A 23653-nucleotide genomic window follows, 5' to 3' on the forward strand; every position below is an offset into this window, starting at 1 on the left:
GTGATTAGTCAGAACTGTTGAGTGTCTGCTGAGAAAGTAAAACAGGGGGCGGAGAGAATCTGCAAACTCAGGCTAAGCTTGGCTTGGCCCATACAGGACGTCATCAGAATGACACAGCCAGGAGTAAAGTGCTGTTTGACTGTCTCAGTGACTCAGTTACTCTAAGTTCTAACACATGTAGTGGGTAGGAGTTTTAACAGTGTGGCTGTGTTGAGGGGTAATAACTCTGTCTGTGTCTTTTGAATGCAGTATGTGATTAATAATATTTATGTGGTTCAGTGTTTGGTGCAGGGTGGTTAATAATGTTTATGTGGTTCAGTGTTTGNTGCAGGGTGGTTAATAGTGTTTATGTGGTTCAGTGTTTGATGCAGGGTGGTTAATAGTGTTTATGTGGTTCAGTGTTTGGTGCAGGGTGGTTAATAGTGTGTGTGTGTGTTTCACCACAGTGTTCAGCACAGTGTGGGCTGGGCCAGCAGATGCGAACAGTGCAGTGTCTCTCCTACACAGTCCAGCCCTCCAGTGACTGTCGCGAGGCCCTCAGACCCCCCAACATGCAGCAGTGTGAGAGCAAGTGTGGCACCATGCCCATCGCCAACGAAGACGGTGGTCATTTTAAACATTTCCACTTTTTGACATAAAACAAGCTCTGAAAATAGTAAACAAATTAAGTTCTAAATCATTGACGTTTTATTTGAGCATTTTCTTCAAAAAACGTTTCACAGCTTGAGGGCTCCTTGAAGGCAAATGAACATAGCAAGTCATCATCGTTTTCATGAAAGATTTTTTTTATCCAGAGCCTTAACTTCTGGCGGAGCTAAATGCTTGTTCAGTCAGTCTTCTCGGGGACAGCCCCAGGCATGAGCGACATAAGCGGTCACTTTAAGACCCCCGGCAGCTAGGGGGCCCCGGACCAAATTATTATTTGTTCTTTTTTTTTATTAGGAACTCAGTCGGGGTCTCAACTTACTGTTAGAATACACAAGGTGAAGTTTCGAAATGTTATTGTGCATCAGAAATTTTGATCTTGTCATGTCAGTCCCTGACAGTCACTCAATTAGCCCATGTCAGAATTTTTMMGGGGGTAAATTAGTGTAGCCAGCTATGTAAACTTGGTAATCATGGCTGAACTACCAACCGTGCATGAAGGGCACGTGCCCAGGGCCCTGAGTTTCAGGGAGCCCCCATTGATTGTGTTAGTCACTCTCACTCAGATATCATATTAACATGGCATAAGTCACTGCAGAATGTGTAGAATTGCAGGAAATTAGTAATAAAATTGCTAAATCTTGTTTCCACCTCATGTCAAAATGTGTAGAATTGCAGAAACGTGCTTTAAATTGCAACATTAAATCTCTCTTAGGGCCCCCAAAAGGCTGAATCTTCTGAACCCACTCCACTCACTAACTACTGTTAGTTGGTCTCTGGTTGTCAGTCATTAAAAGGTTGTATGTAATACATGTTCTGGACCTGAGGTCCAACAGTATTAGTATTTTCTCTGAGCCAAGTTAGCATACAGTACACCCATCCAGCATAGTTTCGCACTATCATCTTTCTGTTCCAAGATGGACATGAGGTTCACAGGGTCTGAGGGTCTTACATACTGTAAGTGATCCCTGTATTGTATTGTATTGTACTGTATTGTACTGTATTGTATGTGATGTTGGTTGAGCGTGACATGCATCTACTGTACGTGAACACTGTATAATACTGTGTTGAGCCGTATTGTCCTGTATAGTATTGTGTTGCGCCGTACTGTCCTGTATAGTACTGTACTGAGCCGTATTGTCCTGTATAGTACTGTATTGAGCCGTATTGTGCTGTATAGTACTGTGTTGAGCCGTACTGTCCTGTATAGTACTGTACTGAGCCGTATTGTCCTGTATAGTACTGTATTGAGCAGTACTGTGCTGTATAGTACTTTATTGAGCAGTACTGTGCTGTATAGTACTGTGTTGAGCAGTACTGTGCTGTATAATACTGTATTGAGCAGTACTGTGCTGTATAGTACTGTATTGAGCAGTACTGTGCTGTATAGTACTGTATTGAGCAGTACTGTGCTGTATAGTACTGTATGTGATGTGAGTGTCTTACTGTACGTACTCTGGGGGGCAGAGTTCAGTGTTGCAGGACCTCTGGTTCCCTGGAGGTTTGCTTTCTGCTTCACAGTAGCTGTTCTGCACCACAGAGTTATCATCCAGACGCTTACACACCACTCCCTGCTTCTGGGAACCTAGCAGGCAAGGGAGTACAAACACAACACCCAGTTAATATCCAACCTCTTACTGTGTGATGCACTGCTTCCTGAGAACCCTGACAGAGAAGTAGTCTGGGACATCCCCGACCTTGGAGCAAAGTAGGCAAATGCATTCAAAGATGGCAGAAGTAAGCCGCCTGCCTCAAGAGTCTAACAGAGAAGAGGAGCAAAAACCCACACAACAGCCATGTCCCTGATAAACTACTGATTCCTGAACATATAAGAAAATTCAGTACCGAAATCACTGTGTTATTCTCCTGCACGTGACCCAGAGTGCAGTGTGTCCTGTGTGTCTGTGTTTGGGTGGAGAAGTAAGGTATGGTTTCAGTCTATAGTAGAAGCAGACGTGTAAATGCCTGGTGCCTTGCAGGATATCTTGGCAAATCACTTTTACAGAGCTGCAACTCTTTACTTTGGCAGCTGGAGTCTGATGGCTACCATATCGCTGTCACCCAACCCTCTGTGTGTGTGTGTGTGTGTGTGTGTGTGTGTGTGTGTGTGTGTGTGTGTGTGTGTGTGTGTGTGTGTGTGTGTGTGTGTGTGTGTGTGTGTGTGTGTGTGTGTGTGTGTGTGTGTGTGTGTGTGTGTGTGTGTGTGTGTGTGTGTGTGTGTGTGTGTGTGTGTGTGTGGCCTCTCTATGGGGTCTAAATGGGACATATCCTACACCATACTGGTCTGACCGGTGTAACGAGATATGCATGTGTGTGTATGGTAACAGAGAGAGAGTGTGTGTCTGCCTGCTTGCCTGAGTGTCTGTCTGTGAACGTGTGTACATGTGAAGGTATTAGTATAGTGAGACAAACACCAATAGTACAGCTGACATATGGATTGGTGGTAGAGAATCATGCATGGAGAGGGTAGGGAAACTGAAGTGGCCAGGACGGATGTCAGAAGAGCTTGTATTAGCACACAAATGCATTAAATGAAACTTTCTGATTAAGAGTGTCAGCTAAATTCACCGGCTATATGATTCAAGGCCCACATCCAAAGTGTAAGGATCTGTTGTGTTGAGTTTGATACGGTGTAAAACGTTGCTTTGTAGAAGTCCTGAAATCGAGAATGTCATCTACATTACAATACAAAGGTATACACATCTACATGGCATCTGGAGCTCTTTGCTTTGGTCCAGCATAGATCTCTTTTCTCAAAAACTATCTTTTTAAAAACGTTTTTACTTCTCTGTGTGTTTTTTTTGTTGCTAGAATATTGCAGGCATTTAGTGGACATTCTTGAGAGGAACAGTATTTATTGTTTCATAAAAGCCCATTGCTTTTGGGGGTAAAATGATTTGGTTTAGTCATTGTTGAGGCAGTGGTGGACATTTCTCTGTGGTTTCAGAGTTAGGAGGTTTCAGTATGCAGTAGGACAAGGGTTTTGGAGCAGCAGTCATCTTTGTAGTTTGGCTTGTCTCTCTCTCACCACAGCCACTGTATCTCTGGCAAGTCAGACTGCATGCTAGCTAGCCATGGTTAACCAGAAGACATTCAAAGCAGCTCATTCATAGAAATTACACCATATTCTTGTGCTTGGCTTAAATATGTAAAACACATATTCGTTTTTTCTTAAAAGCGAAATCTCCATGTAGAAAGCAATAACGTTATGATCCTACACACCCATGTCAAAGTATCATACTGGGTTAGCCCCAAATTATTCTCCACTATTTCCAGAAGTATTGGTTGGTCAGGATTGGAAAGACACAATGTATCTCATGTTGGAGAAAGATACTATTATTTAAACGAAAATGATAAATGGCCTCCCGAGTTGAGCAGTGGTCTAAGGCCCTGCATCGCAGTGCTTAAGGTGTCACTACAGCCCCAGGTTCYATCCCAGGCTGTGTCACAGGTGGCCGTGAACGGGAAACCCATGAGTTTGGCCCAGTGCCAGTGCCGTCCGTCACTCCTTGTGATGGGCTGGGCGCCTGCAAGCTGACTCCGGTCGCCAGTTGTATGGTGTTTCCTCCGACACATTGGTGCGGCTGGCTTCCGGGTTAAGCGAGCAGTGTGTCAAGAAGCTGTGCGGCTTGGCAGGGTCGTGTTTCGGGGGACGCATGGCTCTCGACCTTTGCCTCTCCCATACAGCAATGGGACAAGACTGTAACTACCAAATGGGAAGAAATTGAAAATAATTCAATAATAATAATATATAACTGAAAAACAGCCCCAGCCTGTAACCTTATTCTAAAGAAAGATAACATCTTTGTATTGTATTGTCACATACACCGGATAGGTGCGGTGAAATGTGTTGTTTTACAGCATCAGCCATAGTAGTAAGGCGCCCATGAGTTACAGTTGAAGTCGGAAGTTTACCTTATACATTTCACAATTTTTCACAATTCCTGACATTTAATCAGAGTAAAAATTCCCTGTCTTAGGTCAGTTAGGATCACCACTTTWTTTGAAGAATGTGAAATGTCAGAATAATAGTAGAGAGAAATATTTATTTCAGCTTTTATTTCTTTCATCACATTCCCAGTGGGTCAGAAGTTTACATACACTCAATTAGTATTTGGTAGCATTGCCTATAAATTGTTTAACTTGGGTCAAACGTTTCGGGTAGCCTTCCACAAGCTTCCCACAATAAGTTGGGTGAATTTTGGCCCATTCCTCCTGACAGAGCTGGTGTAACTGAGTCAGGTTTGTAGGCCTCCTTGCTTGCACAAGTTTTTTCAGTTCTGCCCACAAATGTTCTATAGGACTGAGGTCTTTGTCTTTGTGATGGCCACTCCAATACCTTGACTTTGTTGTCCTTAAGCCATTTTGCCACAACTTTGGAAGTATGCTTGGGGTCATTGTTCATTTGGAAGACCCATTTGCGAGCAAGCTTTAACTTCCTGACTGATGTCTTGAGATATTGTTTCAATATATCCACATAATTTTCCAACCTCAGGATGCCATCTATTTTGTGAAGTGCACCAGTCCCTACCTGCAGCAAAGCACCCCCACAACATGATGCTGCACCCGTGCTTCACGGTTGGGATGCAAGCCTCCCCCTTTTTCCTCCAAACATAACGATGGTCATTATGGCCGAACTGTTCTATTTTGTTTCATCAGACAGAGGACATTTCTCCAAAAAGTACGATCTTTGTCCCATGTGCAGTTGCAAACGCGTAGTCGGCCTTTTTTTATGGCGTTTTTGGAGCAGCGGCTTCTTCCTTGCTGAGCGGCCTTTCAGGTTATGTTGATGATAGGACTTGTTTTACTATGGATATGATACTTTGTACCGTTTCTCCAGCATCTTCACAAGGTCCTTTTCTGTTGTTCCGGGAATTGATTTGCACTTTTCCCACCAAAGTACATTTATCTCTAGGAGACAGAACGCGTCTCCTTCCTGAGCGGTAGATGGCTACATGGTCCCATGGTGTTCATCACTGGTACTATTTGTTTGTACAGATGAACGTGGTACCTTCATGCGTTTGGAAATTGCTCCCAAGGATGAACCAGACTTCTGGAGGTGTACAATCTTTTTTCTGAGGTCTTGACTGATTACTTTTGATTTTCCCATGATGTCAAGCAAAGAGCCACAGAGTTTGAAGGTAGGCCTTGAAATACATCCACAGGTACACCTCCAATTGACTCAAATGATGTCAATTAGCCTATCAGAAGCTTCTAAAGCCATGACATTCTTTTCTGGAATTMTCCAAGCTGTTTAAAGGCACAGTTAACTTAGTGTATGTAAACTTCTAACCCACTGGAATTATGATACAGTGAATTATAAGTGAAATAATCTGTCTGTAAACAATCATTGGAAAAATTACTTGTGTCATTCACAAAGTAGATGTCCTAACCGACTTGCCAAAACTATAGTTTGTTAACAAGAAATTTGTGGAGTGGTTTAAAAACAAGTTTTAATGACACCAACCTAAGTGTATGTAAACTTCTGACTTCAACTGTAAGTGCCTTGCTCACGGGCACATCGCAAGATTTTTCACCTTCTCAGGTATTCGAACCACCTTTTGGTTACTGGCCCAACGCTCTAACCACTAGGCTACCTGCCGCCCTATTCCATTAACAGATAGCTAGAACAGCACTGTTAATAGGGAAAGGGGGATACCTAGTCAGTGGTACAACTGAATGTCTTCAACTGAAATGTGTCTTCTCTGAATCAGAGAGGTGCAAGGGCCTGCCTTAATCGACATCCACGTCATCGGCGCCCGGGGAACAGTGGGTTAACTGCCTTGCGCAGGGGCAGAACAACAGATTTTTACCTTGTCAGTTCGGGGATTCGATCCAGCAACCTTTAGGTTACTGGCCCAACGCTCTAACTAATAAGCAATAGACGTCTAACACCTAAATTAATGCTCCCCAGAGTCTCCATATTTCCAGTGATGTGTTCAGTAGGCACAATCATGAGCGTAGCCAAACTGTTTCGCAACAGAAAGCAGAAATCCGCTTCTTTACTAAAGTAGTACCTCAAGTACCTCCCAGTTTCAAAATGATTTACTCTGTTTGGTGGCTACTGAACAGGACCCAGGACAGATACATTCACTGAGTATACCAAACATTGGCTTTTAGCTTTTAGGTTTTATTTATTCGCACAAAAAAAAATAAGTGAAAGACAAAACAGATAAATAACTGGTAAAAACGGTGTGCAGGTGAGGTTGGAAGCCCAAAAGAGCTGATATGTTTGTTCAATTAGTTAAACAAAGCATATTCATTATAATTGTACATGATATGCTCAGTATACAAGAAAAACCATGTTTGATTATGTGTGTGTAAGTGTGAGAGTTAGGCTACATGGAGGGGATTATTGGTCGTTTGATCCATCAGGTTGACCCCCAGTCTTCACTTGAAGTTATTGAGGGATGAGGTTTTGGCAATCTAAAGATAATTATTCCAGAGTATGGTACCTCTGTATCTGATAGACAATTGACTATGTGAGGTGCGTCAGTGGGGAGGGTGAAGATCATCACAGTGTCTTGTGTTATATAGATAGACACCTTCCTAATACTCGGACGTTGGCGCCCCCCCCCTTTTTGCCTCAGAACAGCCTCAATTAGTCAGGCATGGACTCTACAAGGTGCCGAAAGCGTTCCACAGGGATGCTGGCCCATGTTGACTCCAATGCTTCCCATAGTTGTATCAAATTGGCTGGATGGTAGAGCATACCTTGATACACACGGGAAACTGTTGAGCATGAAAAACCCAGCAGCGTTGCTGTTCTTGACTCAAATGTTGCGCCTGGCACCTACTACCATACCCCGTTCAAAGGCACTTACATATTTTGTCTGAATGACACACATACACAGTCCATGTCTATATTGTCTCAAGGCTTAAAAATCATTCTTTAACCTGTCTCTTCCCCTTCATCTACACTGATTGAAGTGGATTTAACACTTAAGGGATCGTAGCTTTCACCTGGATTCACCTGGTCAGTCATGGTGTTCCTAATGTTATAGGCATGTGGTTCGTGCAGTGCCTACCTCCAGCACAGGTGGCGGAACAGTCGGACCAGGCCAGATGGTTCCAGGAGAAGCCCACCTCATTGTCTCCACTTCCTGTCCTCTGGATGGGAACGTTGAACTTATAACGGATCCCCGTGTTCTGTTCCTGGAGAAGAACCTGGAGGTGAGACGAAGACATTATTTGATTACATGAATTTATAGCATTGGTTTCAGTTCCATATCAAATCATTTCAAGGGCATTCTTCATGTCATGGCTTCCCTGTCAAAATAAAGGTTAAATAAAATMAGAWAAAACTGAAATCAAACAACTCAAATGGAATTGACCTAAACCTAAACCTTAATCCACAGAAAATGTCCCCACTAAAGAGTTAATTTGCTGTTTCTCTGCTATACTGAAGCAGAGACTCAATTTGTATCCAATGGGCAGCGGCGGCACTGTGTTTATGTTAGTGTATGTGATGCAGAAAGGGACCAGAATTCTGCACAGCTTTCAGTTGCCACAAAGGAATGGCCTGTGGTGGGATGGACAGCTCTGTCTATTCCTAACCCTAACCGGGTTAACCCCAGCCCTATTCCAGTGAAGCTGTGGGGTCTGCTATTTCATGTCCAGGGAAAAGCCACTGTGGTCCTGAGTGCCAATGAGTGGGACGGCATAGAGAAACACACACAACACACACACAACACACACACACACCACAGCAAACACAACACACACCACACACAGCACACACAACACACGTAACACACACAACATACACAACACACACAACACACACACACACACACACACACAAACACACAATACACACACACTATCATGCACATGCACACACTCAGATACTCACATGCCAGAAAACGCTCGCACACTCAAACACACACCCTCACCAAAACTCATGCCCATGTGCATTTGAATTTAGCCAGAAATTGCTTTTTCAATAACCACATTGCACATTGTTGTGTATATATATATATAGCTGTTAACCCCAAACCACCATGGTCTTACTGGTCTGGAGGTCAGCTAAGGTTTGCTAGGAGCAGCTGTTGGGCTTTATGTGAATTCAAACTGACAATCTCTCTAGACAGTACAAACAACAATGGCCCGTTTCTCTATGGGTGGGTAACATCTGAAGGCTGTCTTTGTGAAATTCCCTTTTCCATGGAAACCCCCCATCTCCAACTTCCCAAATAGACTAAAGACACCCGGTAGGCTGAAAGATGCCTGAAAAAGCACTTCTGAGTTTGATCATCTTTCTGTGCCAGAAAGGCAAAGCCCTCCCACATTGTTTACCTGACACACAACAAAACAGCAAAGCGTGGTTACCATGACGACCAGGTTTTCCGTGGTGGCTCCCAGGGCCTCTATTGACTCGGGTTCATCAAGGGGTCTCTTGTAGTGAAACGCCGTCCCTGCGATATCAAACTTTCTGGGCCAGTCGATGGTCCACGCTCCGTTGATGTAGTAGTCGTCTCCCTCCGACTTCAGCGCTACAGGTGGGTACAGATAGAACAGATAGAAGSCCCAGGTAGAAGATTTTTGCTGTGGGAGCTAAGACAAGTCTTCAGCTCATAGGCAGGGTTGAGCGTAGTTCACTGAACCCCCTACAGCTATATAAGCAGCCTGTTAAAATGCTGATAAGAGTATTGAGCAAAAGACTGCCCAGGAACGGTAGCCAAGACAACGGGTTGTGTTAATGTTTTGGTGTGATGTCATCGCCATCATTCATCATCATCTTCATCCTGGAGCTCCCCTGATGTCATTGGCAACTTTCACACACACACACACACACACACACACACACACACACACACACAACACAACACACACACACACACACACACACACACACACAACACACACACACACACACACACACACACACACACACACACACACACATTCACCTCTCACCTTTCAGGGGAAATGGAAAAAGCACACCACACACACACACTCTTCAGGTGAAAGCCTGGAAGAATCCATGATACCATTCCTGCATGTCGTCAAAACAATGGAGTCGTCTCCAAGCCAACACATCTCAAAATATCCACTTTCTCTGGTTTGAATGGGGAGAAACGATCCAACCACTCTGTGTTCTCTCTCTCTCTCTCTCTCTCTCTCTCTCTCTCTCTCTCTCTCTCTCTCTCTCTCTCTCTCCACCCCTCTCTCTCCCTCTCTTCTCTCTCTACCTCCATCTCTCTCTCTCTATCTCCTCTCTCTCTCTCTCTCTCTCTCTCTACCTCCTCTCTCTATCCTCTCTCTCTCTCTCTACTTCTCTCTCTCTACCTCTCTCTCTTTTCTCTGTCTCTCTGTCTCCATCTGTCTCTCTGTCTCTCTCCTCTCTCTCTCTCATTCCTCTCTCTCTCTATAAGCATTTACACACTTTATTACAACAATATTTATTTCCTCCTCCTGTTTAGGGGGATAAATTAGAGTTAATTCTTTACTGCCACCTCATCTACACAAAAAAAAGGTCACTCTCCAGTCCATCTTTACTGCTATAATATTCAGCTCTCAGTCCATCTTACTGCTAAAATTCGCTCTCAGTCCTCTTTACTGCTAAAATGGTCAGCTCTCAGTCCATCTTTACTGCTAAATGTTCAGCTCTCAGTCCATCTTTACTGCTAAAATATTCAGCTCTCAGTCCATTTTACTGCTAAAATATGAGCTCTCAGTCCCATCTTTATGCTAAAATATTCAGCTCTCAGTCCATCTTTACTGCTACAATGTTCAGACTCTCAGTCCATCTTCACTGCTAAAATGGTCAGCTTCAGTCATTCTTTACTGCATAATTTCAGCTCTCAGTCCATCTTTACTGCTATAATGGTCAGCTCTCAGTCCATCTTTACTGCTAAAACGGTCAGCTCTCAGTCCATCTTTACTGCTAAAATGTTCAGCTCTCAGTCCATCTTTACTGCTAAAACGGTCAGCTCTCAGTCCATCTTTACTGCTACATGTTAGCTCTCAGTCCATCTTTACTGCTAAAATGGTCAGCTCTCAGTCCATCTTTACTGCGAAAACTGGTCAGCTCTCAGTCCATCTTCTGCTAAAACGGTCAGCTCTCAGTCCATCTTTACTGCTAAAATGGTACCTCTCAGTCCATCTTTACCTGCTAAAACGGTCAGCTCTCAGTCCATCTTTACTGCTACAAATGTTTCAGCTCTCAGTCCATCTTTAACTGCTAAATGGTCAGCTCTCAGTCCATCTTTACTGTTAACGGTCAGCTCTCCAGTCCATCTTTACTGCTAAATGTTCAGCTCTCAGTCCATCTTTACTGCTAAAATGGTCAGCTCTCAGTCCATCTTTACTGCTAAAACGGTCAGCTCTCAGTCCATCTTTACTGCTACAATGTTCAGCTCTCAGTCCATCTTTACTGCTAAAATGGTCAGCTCTCAGTCCATCTTTACTGCTAAAACGGTCAGCTCTCAGTCCATCTTTACTGCTACAATGTTTCAGCTCTCAGTCCCATCTTTACTGCTAAAATGGTCAGCTCTCAGTCCATCTTTACTGCTAAAATGGTCAGCTCTCAGTCCATCTTTACTGCTAAAACGGCAGCTCTCAGTCCATCTTTACTGCTAAAACGGTCAGCTCTCAGTCCATCTTTACTGCTAAAAGTTCAGCTCTCAGTCCATCTTTACTGCTAAAACGGTCAGCTCTCAGTCCATCTTTACTGCGAAAACGGTCAGCTCTCAGTCCATCTTTACTGCTACAATGTTCACTTCTCAGTCCATCTTTACTGCTAAAATGGTCAGCTCTCAGTCCATCTTTACTGCTAAAATGGTCAGCTCTCAGTCCATCTTTACTGCTAAAATGGTCAGCTCTCAGTCCATCTTTACTGCTAAAACGGTCAGCTCTCAGTCCATCTTTACTGCTAAAACGGTCAGCTCTCAGTCCATCTTTACTGTAAAAGTTCAGTCTCTCAGTCCATCTTTACTGCTAAAACGGTCAGCTCTCAGTCCATCTTTACTGCGAAAACGGTCAGCTCTCAGTCCATCTTTACTGCTAAAACGGCCAGCTCTCAGTCCATCTTTACTGCTAAAACGGTCAGCTCTCAGTCCATCTTTACTGCTAAAACGGTCAGCTCTCAGTCTCATCTTTAACTGCTAAAAGGTCAGCTCTCAGTCCATCTTTACTGTTAAAACGGTCAGCTTCAGTCCATCTTTACTGCTATCAGTTCAGCTCTCAGTCCATCTTTACTGCTAAAATGGTCAGCTCTCAGTCCATCTTTACTGCTAAAACGGTCAGCTCTCAGTCCATCTTTATGCCTACATATGTTCAGCTCTCAGTCCATCTTTACTGCTAAAATGGTCAGCTTCTCAGTCCATCTTTACTGTTAAAACGGTCAGCTCTCAGTCCATCTTTACTGCTATAGTTCAGCTCTCAGTCATCTTTATGCTAAAATGTCAGCTCTCAGTCATCTTTACTGCTAAAATGGTCAGCTCTCAGTCCATCTTTACTGCTAAATGGTCAGCTCTCAGTCCATCTTTACTGCTAAACAGTCAGCTCTCAGTCCATCTTTACTGGCTAAAACGTCAGCTCTCAGTCCATCTTACTGCAAAATGTGTCAGCTCTCAGTCCATCTTTACTGCTAAAAGGTCAGCTCTCAGTCCATCTTTACGCAAAACGGTCAGCTCTCAGTCCATCTTTACTGCTAGAACACGGTCAGCTTCCGTCTATCTTTACTGCTAACACGGTCAGCTCTCAGTCCATCTTTACTGCTAAAATGGTCAGCTCTCAGTCCATCTTTACTGCTAAAACGGTCAGCTCCGTCATCTTTAACTGCTTCATGTCAGTCTGCTCATCATCTTTACTGCTAAAATGGTCAGCTCTCAGTCCATCTTTACTGCTAAAACGGTCAGCTCTCAGTCCAGTCTTCTGGCTAAATGTTCAGCTCTCTATATTCACTGCTAAAAGGTCAGCTCTCAGTCCATCTTTACTGTAAAAGTTCAGCTCTCAGTCATCTTTAATGGCTATAACTGTTCAGCTCTCAGTCCATCTTTACTGCTAAATGGTCAGCTCTCAGTCCATCTTTACTGCTAAAAGGTCAGCTCTCAGTCCATCTTTTGCTAATTTCAGCTCTAGTCCATCTTTACTGCTAAATGTCAGCTCTCAGTCCATCTTTACTGCTAAATGTCAGCTCTCAGTCCATCTTTACTGCTAAAATGGTCAGCTCTCAGTCCATCTTTACTGCTAAAACGGCATCTCAGTCCATCTTTACTGCTAAACGGTCAGCTCTCAGTCCATCTTTACTGCAAAGTCAGCTCTCAGTCCATCTTTACTGCTAAAAGGTCAGCTCTGCGTCCATCTTTCACTGCTAAACGGTCAGCTCTCAGTCCATCTTTACTGCTAAAGTTCAGCTCTCAGTCCATCTTTACTGCTATAATAGTTCAGCTCTCAGTCCATCTTTACTGCTAAAATGTCAGCTCTCAGTCCATCTTTACTGCTAAATGGTCAGCTCTCAGTCCATCTTTACTGCTAAATCGGTCAGCTCTCCAGTCCATCTTTACTGCTACAATGTTCAGCTCTCAGTCTCTTTACTGCTAACATGGTCAGCTCTCAGTCCATCTTTACTGCTAAAACGGTCAGCTCTCAGTCCATCTTTACTGCTACAATGTTAGCTCTCAGTCCATCTTTACTGCTAAAATGTCAGCTCTCAGTCCATCTTTACTGCTAAAATGTCAGCTCTCAGTCCATCTTTACTGCTAAATGCGCAGCTCTCAGTCCATCTTTACTGCTAAAACGGTCAGCTCTCAGTCCATCTTTACTGCTAAAATGTCAGCTCTCAGTCCATCTTTACTGCTAATACGGTCAGCTCTCAGTCCATCTTTACTGCAAACGGTCAGCTCTCAGTCCATCTTTACTGCTACAATGTTCATCTCTCAGTCCATCTTTACTGCTAAAATGGTCAGCTCTCAGTCCATCTTTACTGCTAAAATGGTCAGCTCTCAGTCCATCTTTACTGCTAAATGGTTCAGCTCTCAGTCCATCTTTACTGCAAAGTCAGCTCTCAGTCCATCTTACTGCAACGTCAGCTTCTCAGTCCATCTTTACTGCTAAAATGTTCAGCTCTCAGTCCATCTTTACTGCTAAAAGGTCACTCTCAGTCCATCTTTACTGCTAAAACGGTCAGCTCTCAGTCCATCTTTACTGCTAAAACGGTCCAGCTCTCATCCATCTTTACTGCTGAAAACGGTCAGCTCTCAGTCCATCTTTACTGCTAAAACGGTCAGCTCTCAGTCCTCTTTACGCAAATGCGCTCTAGTCCATCTTTACTGGTTAACACGTCAGCTCAGTCATCTTACTGCACATGTTCAGCTCTCAGTCCATCTTTACTGCTGAAAATGGTCAGCTCTCAGTCCATCTTTCTGCTAAAACGGTCAGCCTCAGTCCATCTTTACTGCTAACAATGTTCAGCTCTTCAGTCCATCTTTACTGCTAAAATGGTCAGCTCTCAGTCCATCTTTACTGCTTAACGGTCAGCTCTCAGTCCATCTTTACTGCTAATAATGTCTCAGCTCTCAGTCCATCTTTACTGCTAAAATGGTCAGCTCTCAGTCCATCTTTACTGCTAAAATGTCAGCTCTCAGTCATCTTACTGCTAAAAGTCAGCTCTCAGTCCATCTTTACTGCTAAACGCAGCTCTCAGTCCATCTTTACTGCTAAAAGGTCAGCTCTCAGTCCATCTTTACTGCTAAATGTTCAGCTCTCAGTCCATCTTTACTGCTAAAACGGTCAGCTCTCAGTCCATCTTTCTGCAAACGGTCAGCTCTCAGTCCATCTTTACTGCTAAAACGTCAGCTCTCAGTCCATTTCTACTGCTAAACACGGTCAGCTCTCAGTCCATCTTTACTGCTAAAACTGTTCAGCTCTCAGTCGATCTTTACTGCTTAAAGGTCAGCTCTCAGTCCATCTTTACTGCTATCATGTTCAGCTTCAGTCCATCTTACTGCTAAAGATGGTCAGCTCTCAGTCCATCTTTACTGCTAAAACGGTCAGCTCTCAGTCCATCTTTACTGCTAAATGTCAGCTCTCAGTCCATCTTTACTGCTAAAATGGTCAGCTCCTCAGTCCATCTTTTACTGTAAAACGGTCAGCTCTCAGTCATCTTTACTGCTATAATGGTTCAGCTCTCAGTCCATCTTTACTGCTAAAATGGTCAGCTCTCAGTCCTCTTTACTGCTAAAACAGTCAGCTCTCAGTCCATCTTTACTGCTAACAATGTTCAGCTCTCAGTCATCTTACTGCTAAATGTCAGCTCTCAGTCCATCTTTACTGCTAAATGGTCAGCCTCTCAGTCCATCTTTACTGCTAAAATGGTCAGCTCTCAGTCCATCTTTACTGCTAAAACGGTCAGCTCTCAGTCCATCTTTACTGCTAAAACGGTCAGCTCTCAGTCCATCTTTACTGCGAAAACGGTCAGCCTTCTCATCCCATGTCTTTACTGCTAAAAACGGTCAGCTCTCAGTCCATCTTTACTGCTAAAACGGTCAGCTCTCAGTCCATCTTTACTCTTAATGTTCAACTCTCAGTCCATCTTACTGATAATGTTCAGCTCTCAGTCCATCTTACTGCTTAATGTTCAGCTCTCAGTCCATCTTTACTGCTAAAATGGTCAGCTTCACTCATCTTTACTGCTAAAATGGTCAGCTCTCAGTCATCTTTACTGCTAAATGGTCAGCTCTCAGTCACTTTACTGCATAATGTTCAACTCTCAGTCCATCTTACTGCTATAATGTCAGCTCTCAGTCCATCTTTACTGCTAAAACGTCAGTCTAGTCCATCTTTATGCTAAAACGGTCAGCTCTCAGTCCATCTTTACTGCTAAAATGTGTCAGCTCTCAGTCTCTTTACTGCTAAAATGGTCAGCTCTCAGTCCATCTTTATCTGCTATACATGTTCATCTCTCAGTCCATCTTTACTGCTATAAATGTTCAGCTCTCAGTCCACTCTTTACTGCTAAAACGGTCAGCTCTCAGTCCATCTTTACTGCTAAACGTCAGCTCTCGTCCATCTTACTGCTAAAAGGTCAGCTCTCAGTCCATCTTTACTGCTATAATGTTCACTCTCAGTCCATCTTTACTGCTATCATGTTAGCTCTCAGTCCATCTTTACTGCTATAAATGTTCAGCTCTCAGTCCATCTTTACTGCTATAATGTTCAGCTCTCAGTCCATCTTTACTGCTATAATGTTCAGCTCTCAGTCCATCTTTACTGCTAAAATGTCAGCTCTCAGTCCATCTTACTGCTATAATGTTCAGCTCTCAGTCCATCTTTACTGCTAAAATGGTCAGCTCTCAGTCCATCTTTACTGCTATAATGTTCAGCTCTCAGTCCATCTTTACTGCTAAAATGTCAGCTCTCAGTCCATCTTTACTGCTAAAACGGTCAGTTCTCAGTCCATCTTTACTGCTAAAATGGTCACTCTCACACATTACTTGGAAGGGAAATAGAGAGTGCAGTCTACACAATAGGACACAGTGACAATCGTTAAACTTGGATAGAACAACAACTTTTATATGTTTATATGTTTTACATACATAATTGAATCCACTTGAATCCATGAGAGATGTCACCACATGGCTGTCACTACATGGCTGTCACCACGAGATGTCACCAGATGGCTGTCACACATGGCTGTCACCACGAGATGTCACCACATGGCTGTCACCACATGGCTGTCACCACAGAGATGTCACCAGATGGCTGTCACCACATGGCTGTCACACTGAGATGTCACCACATGGCTGTCACCACTGAGATGTCACCACATGGCTGTCACCACAGGGCTGTCACCACAGGGCTGTCACCGCAGAGCTGTCACTGCAAAGCTGTCACCACAGGGCTGTAACCACAGGGCTGTCACTACAGAGCTGTCACCGCAGAGCTGTCACTGCAGGCTGTCACCACCTAGGCTGTCACCACAGAGCTGTCACCGCAGAGCTCTCACTGCAGGGCTGTAACCATAGGGCTGTCACCACAGGCTGTCACCACAGTGCTGTCACTGCAAAGCTGTCACAACAGGGCTGTCACCACAGAGCTGTCACCACGGCTGTCACCACATGTCTGTAACTCAAATGACGCCTGACGTTTCAAAGCCTGACTTCAGTCCTCCATCAACACCTCAGCAGTAAACTTCACCACTCTGTCACACGGCTCTGTCTCTAGTTATGTCAGATAGACAAACACTATTTTAAATCCCCTTGTTTGATTGTTTTTCTGTTTAGTCTGGAACTAAGATGGCGCGACTAACGCCAAGACTACCACTGGACATGCACTGAATAGTTTTAATAATGTTGAAGCTAATCATTTAGTGTGAGTTAAAACTACTTCATGCATCGTCTGCTCTGCTCTAGACTGAGACAGCACTAACTGCTGACCAGACCGGACACGTCGCGTGCGCGAGCGTCGCAAAATACATTTAGAAATCCATGTTATTCAATTATTGCACCCACACTGCTTGCGCGCGCCAACGAGCGTCTGCGACACCAAGGGCTAAAATAGATGTCGTTCCTATTTCTGACGCAGATCACGCTGCAAGTCCTGCCTCTCCCATCTCTCATTGGTTTATAGAAGCAGGTACCCACGTGCCATCTCCTCATTGGTTATACCCACGTGGGTGATAGAAAGACAACTGTTTTGCCGGTAGTCGTGGTAATACAATGAAAGGTTTAGATGCGATCACCATATAATTTAAACGATGAAAAAGCCTGGAAGGAGGAGAGATGACTAGAAACGATTCGGTTGGCCGTTTTATGTGTGGATTAATTGTCGGAGGAGAGATCCTTGTGCATTTCAGGTAAAATAACAACTCAATGTTTATATCCCAGGACAAATTAGCTAGCAACAGCAAGCTAGCTAAATAGGACAAATTAACGTTAGCTAGCAAGTGCAAGCTAACTAGCTAAATTACCATACATGTTTAATGCTTTTCGACCTGTCCCCAAATTAATGTAATTGGTTCAGAGTTTGTTTTGATATTTTAACCTGCGTGTRGTGATCGCGTTTGGTGTTGGGGGGCAAAATACATTTATGCACGATAACGCACGATGGCGCACGCGCGCAGCCGGTTTGGGCAAGGTGTAAGGGATGAGGAAGACTGGATCTTTAAACAAAGAACAGAACCAAACTGCTAATGTTATACAGGTTGATTTCACACTGCTTTCCATTACTGTTCAAACGTTGTGTGGAGTTAAGAACAGGCCATAATGACTCTTAACATTCACAGAGGGATAGAATGATAAGAAATAAAGGGTCATCAAAATAATGTGTCATTTCTTATAATGACGATGGTCACTTTTCTTGTTGGTTTCATTTTATAGTGTATGAAAGAGATCCCTTACCGATGTAGTTTTTGGACATGGCAATTTCTTTGATTTCTATGTGGACTGACCCCCTTGGTATCTGAACAGCCTCCATGTAGCCTGGAAGAGAAGGGGACAAAACCATTACAGACACAGCATAGAAGGAAAAAGTGTTTTTGTGTATCTAAAATCAAATCAAATCAAATTGTATTTGTCACATGCGCTGAATACAACAGGTGTAGACTTTACTGTGAAATGCTTACTTATGAGCCCTTAAGCAACAATGCAGTTCAAAAAATGTATTTAAGAAAATGTTTACTATATAAACTAAAGTAAAAATAAAATAAAAAGTAACARAATAAAATAACAATAACAAGGCTATATACAGGGGGTACCGGTACAGAATCAATGTGCGGGTACGGTTAGTCAAGGTCATTTGTACATGTAGGTAGGGGTAAAGTGACTATGCATAGATAATAAACAGCGAGTAGCAGCAGTGTAAAAACAAAGGGCGGTGGTGGGTCAATGTAAATAGTCCAGGTGGCCTTTTGATMAGTTGTTCAGCAGTCTTATGACTTGGGGGTAGAAGCTGTTAAGGAGCCTTATGGACCTAGACTTGGCGCTCCGGTACTGCTTGCCATACCGGAAGCAGAGAAAACAGTCTATGACTTGGGTGACTGGAGTCTTTGACAATTTTTTTTGCCTTCCTCTGACACCGCCTAGTATAGAGGTCATGGATGGCAGGAAGGTTGATCCCAGTGATGTACTGGGCRATACGCACTACCCTCTGTAGCACATTACGGTCGGATGCCGAGCAGTTGCCATACCAGGCGGGGATGCAACCGGTCAGTATGCTATCGATGGTGCAGCTGTAGAACTTTTTAAGGATCTGGGGACCCATGCCAAATATTTTCAGTCTCCTGACTGTTGTTGTGCCCTCTTCACGACTGTCTTGGTGTGTTTGGACCATGATGGTTTGTTGGTGATGTGGACACCTTTCGACCCGCTCCACTACAGCCCCGGCAATGTGAATGGGGGAATGTTCGGCCCTCCTCTTCCTGTAGTTCACGATCAGCTCCTTTGTCTTGCTCACGTTGAGGGAGAGGTTGTTGTCCTGGCACCACACTGCCAGGTCTCTGACCTCCTCCTTATAGGCTGTCTCATCATTATCGGTGATCAGGCCTACCATCGTTGTGTCTTCAGCAAACTTAATGATGGTGTTGGAGTCGTGCTTGGTCACGCAGTCGTGGATGAACAGGGAGTACAGGAGAGGACTAAGCATGCACCCCTGAGGGGCCCCTGTGTTGAGGATCAGCGCGCAGATGTGTTGTTGCCTACCCTTACCACCTGGGGGTGGCCCGTCAGAAAGTCCAGGATCCAGTTGCAGAGGGAGGTGTTTAGTCCCAGGGTCCTTAGCTTAGTGATGAGCTATGTGGGCACTATGGCGTTGAATGCCGAGCTGTAGTCGATGAACAGCATTCTCACATAGGTGTTCCTTTTGTCCAGGTGGGAAAGGGCTGTGTGGATATCGATTGAGATTGTGTCATCTGTGCATCTGTCGGGGCGGTATGCAAATTGGAGTGGGTCTAAGGTTTCCGGGATGATGGTGTTGATGTGAGCCATGACCAGCCTTTCAAAGCACTTCATGACTACCAACATGAGTGCTACAGGGCGGTAGTCATTTAGGCAGGTTACCTTCACTTTCTTGGACTATGGTGGTCCGCTTGAAACATGTAGGTATTACAGACTCGGTCAGGAAGAGGTTGAAGATGTCAGTGAAGACACTTGCCAGTTGGTCCGCGCATGCTCTGAGTACACGTCCTGGTAATCCGGATAGCCCAGCGGCCTTGTGAATGTTGACCTGTTTAAAGGTCTTGCTCACGTAGGCTACGGAGTTGTCCGGAACAGCTGGTGCTCTCATGCATGCTTCAGTGTTGCTTGCCTCGAAGCGAGCATAAAAGGCATTTAGCTCATCTGGTTGGCTTGCTTCACTATGCAGCTGGGTTTCCCTTTGTAGTCCGTAAAAGTTTACAAGCCCTGCCACATCCGACGAGCGTCAAAGCCGGTGTAGTAGGATTCAATCTTAGTCCTGTATTGACGCTTTGCATGTTTGATGGTTTGTCTGAGGGCAGAGCGGGAAGCCATATCTTCAGTAGTCTTGAACCCAGAGCCAGAATAAAGCCATATCTCCACTAGTCTTGGACCTGGAACCAGGATGAAGCCATATCTCCAGTAGTCTTGGAGCCAGAGCCAGGATGAAGCCATATCTCAACTAGTCTAGGACCCAGTGCCAGGATGAAGCCATATCTCCACTCTGAGTTCTTCATTGGATGATGTAGTTAATGTGAATATATTATTCTTCCATTTATGTTTTGACAACATGTTTCTCAACTCCCAAAAACATATGCTTTATCATTGGGTAACAAAGGGGGGAAAGATTTCCATGAAAAATTAAGTGTTTTGGCTACAGTGCTCTGTTGGCCCTTGGACAGGGCTGCTCTGCCAAAAATAGTTTTCACCTTGCTTTTCAGCATGGGGATGTGTCTCCCGGAAAGTTATTACAAATGTGCAGTGTTTGGCAGCTTTCAGATCGCACAGAGTAGCGGACACTCTCAGAAACATAATTTACTCTTCTCTATACACTCCTGTCTTCTCTACAATATAAACTCTTCTTCTCTTCTCTACTCCTGTCTTCTGTACACTATAAACTCTTTTTCTCTACTCCTGTCTTCTCTACACTATAAACGCTTCTTCTTTACTCCTGTCTTCTCTACTCTATAAACTCTTCTTCTCTACTCCTGTCTTCTGTACACTATAAACTCTTCTTCTCTTCTCTACTCCTGGTACACTATAAACTTTCTTCTCTCTCCTATTCCTGTCTCCTGTACACTGTACACTATAAACTCTTCTTCTCTTCTCCACTCCTGTCTCCTGTACACTATAAACTCTTCTTCTCTTCTCTTCTCTACGCTTCTCTTCTTTACACAATACACTGCCTTTTTCTTTGTATGGAACTTAAACATTTGCACACCTGAAGTAAGGAGCCCTATCAGGTTCTGTCCCCAGCCTGGGGCTTACCTCCTCTGGGCAGAGAGTCATTGAACAGTCCCTCTGTGGCCTCACAGGTGCTGCCGTCCCCTCCACACACCCGACAGCGGTCCTCCTTGGCGTCTGAGCTCAGGATGTTGTCACAGCCTACGTGCTGAGAGAGGAGACATGGTACCATGTTATATTACATCAAGTACAACTTACAGTATACCATAATAATACTGTTTAATAATACCATAATAATATCATAGTAATAAAGACAAGTGCTAAAGAAATGACTTTATGTCTGTGGAAGCTGCATGGAGCAGCAGTTTTACGTAAATTAAAATGCTGACTCATGATTCGATAGTACCTGGGTACTACCAACAGTAGAATTACAGTAGGATGAGAAGGTCAGGCTGACATATAGCCAGTCTCTTTAGAGAGTTACAGTAAAGTAAGTATTTCAGCATTTTATAGACTGTTTTAAGATAATTGAGACTCTAAAATGTGATGGGGGAATTATGGGTGTCACCTTAACAACAGGAGAGAAAAATACATTCTCACAGATATCCCTCACAATCACTCTTTGCCTCTTTCTCTCTCACTCTCTGTCTGTCTCTGTTTCTGTATGATATGTCAGATTAAATAATAAAGACAGACACAAATGTCAAGTTCAATAGTCATGTTCAAGTATTGTACAAGTCCCTACATACAGGGTCCGGGGAGCAYCCCAGCTAGTTGATTACCTATCAACTAGACTCCGTAACACCATCCTTTTCAATAGAAAGTGCAAACATAACAGCATAACATTAAGTTTTTAACACTCAAGTCATAACAAATTAAAATTAATTACATTTTCTTTTTACTTCAGTTGTRGTCTTCCTCTTTTCTTTAAACTATTGTTTTATGTAACAGAGGACAGGTTAACACAGGCACTTCCTTACAGAGTAAGCCTGTCCGGTGGCTTCCACAGCCGAACCACCTGTGAGTAAGTATGGGCTCTGACAGGGGTAGGTCAAGGGTCACGAGCTGGAGAGCCTGGTGAGGTAGAATCCTCACCCTCAGTTGGCTCATGTCTCAATTCTGCACCCCTTGCCTTTAGGCCTGGGCTGTGATCCAGCTCATCTAGGTGAGTGTATGGTGTGTTCTGGTTTGTCTGCTCTGCTACGCGCAGATCCACCTGACTACAACGATAAAGGGAGCCACCGACATCCACCAGGTAAGAATGTGGTGCAACTCMCTGGTGCAACTCTCTGTAGGCACGTGCCTACAGAGTGGTCACCCGGCAGCGGTTTCATCCTTATCGTTTCACCTCCAGCTCTGGTAGGTCTCAAGCAGTCCGGAAGCACTTAGCGAGCTGCTTTCTGTGACGTAGTTTGTCCGTGAAGCCAACCATGACTCAGGGCTCAAGTAGCTTGTTGGCTACAGGGATGGTAGTCTTCAGACGTCGGGACAGAAGGTGTTGTGTTGGGCTACTGTCCTTTCCAAGGGGTCATTTCCGTCACGCAAGGCCCTGCATAACAGGTTTCTATCAGGGGTCGTTGCATCATGCAAGGCCSTGCGTAACAGGTTTATATCAGTGGTCGTTGCTGTCACGCAAGGCCCTGTGTAACAGGTTTCTTGCAATCTTGACAGCTGACTCTGCCTTGCCATTTGCCTATGGGTGCCTTGAAAAGGAGGTCACGTGGTCAAACTCCCATTCTGAGGCGAAACACTTGAACTGTGCAGTGAATTGTGGGCCATTGTCTGTGATGACCTTGTCATGCTGGCCTTGCCTTGCAAACTGCGCCTTGCAGCGCTTTATGACCGTCTCTGCAAACAAAAGTCAGAGTAGTGATCAACGATGAGAAGACAGTCCTTTCGTCTGTGGCTGAATAAGTCCATGCTGATGATTTGCCAGGCCCTTGTGGGCCATCTGACATCATGGTTTCCTTTTGCTGTTCATGAGCGTACTTGTTGCATGTGGTACAGCTGCTGACAAAGTCTTTAATTTCTGCTTGCATGTTTGGCCAGTATAATGTTTTGCGTGCCTGGTGGTAGCACCTCCAATGTTACTGGAGTGTATGCGAGTAAACATCTCTGGACGTAGTGATTTGGAGATAATGATCTTCTGATCTCTGAACAAGATGCCATTTTGCTGATCCCGTCTCGAAAGGTCCATTATTCTCTCGCTGTGAAAGGTGTCTCCTCCTTCAGTATGGCCAACGTGTGAGAACCATGGACTTCAGTGACTGCAGGTGTTCGGCCTTGTCAGTGTGTTGTCTGATCTGGGCTAGGCGGTGACCTGTGARGTTTAAGTAGTCTGCCTGATTGATCTGTTGAACATCTTGTTGTTCCTGCTGTAGCAAACAGATGGCATGCCGCTGATAGGCAGTGCCTCTGCCTATGTGTTGTGTTGTTGCCCTGCTCAGTGTGTATACATCTCTGGTCCCGGCTTGTAGATGACCTTCAGGCTGTAATTTTGCAGAGTCAGGAGCATGCTTTGAAGCATCTTGGGCTCATTGAGGAGAGGTTTACTGAATATGGCAATGAGTGGTTTGTGGTCAGTTTCAGCTGTGACCATATAAGTCGTGATGGAAGATGGAAGCACTGGCAGAGAACAGACGATGCTGAGGCACTCTTTCTCAATCAATCAATCAATCAATCAATTTTATTTTTATATAGCCATTCGT

The 23653-nt window shown here is 44.2% G+C and overlaps 1 protein-coding gene across 1 annotated transcript in view; it reads right to left on the reverse strand.

Moving 5' to 3' along the window:
- adamts6 (ADAM metallopeptidase with thrombospondin type 1 motif, 6) overlaps positions 1-23653 on the reverse strand; it is a 73669-nt gene that overhangs the window by 18042 nt on the left and 31974 nt on the right. The window contains 5 exon segments of the mRNA XM_024136758.2: positions 2101-2230; positions 7674-7812; positions 8977-9140; positions 17991-18071; positions 21030-21153. Of these exon segments, the coding sequence (XP_023992526.1) occupies positions 2101-2230; positions 7674-7812; positions 8977-9140; positions 17991-18071; positions 21030-21153 (638 nt within the window).

Source organism: Salvelinus sp. IW2-2015, unplaced genomic scaffold, assembly GCF_002910315.2.
Source record: "Salvelinus sp. IW2-2015 unplaced genomic scaffold, ASM291031v2 Un_scaffold1009, whole genome shotgun sequence".
Taxonomy (NCBI): Eukaryota; Metazoa; Chordata; class Actinopteri; order Salmoniformes; family Salmonidae; genus Salvelinus; species Salvelinus sp. IW2-2015.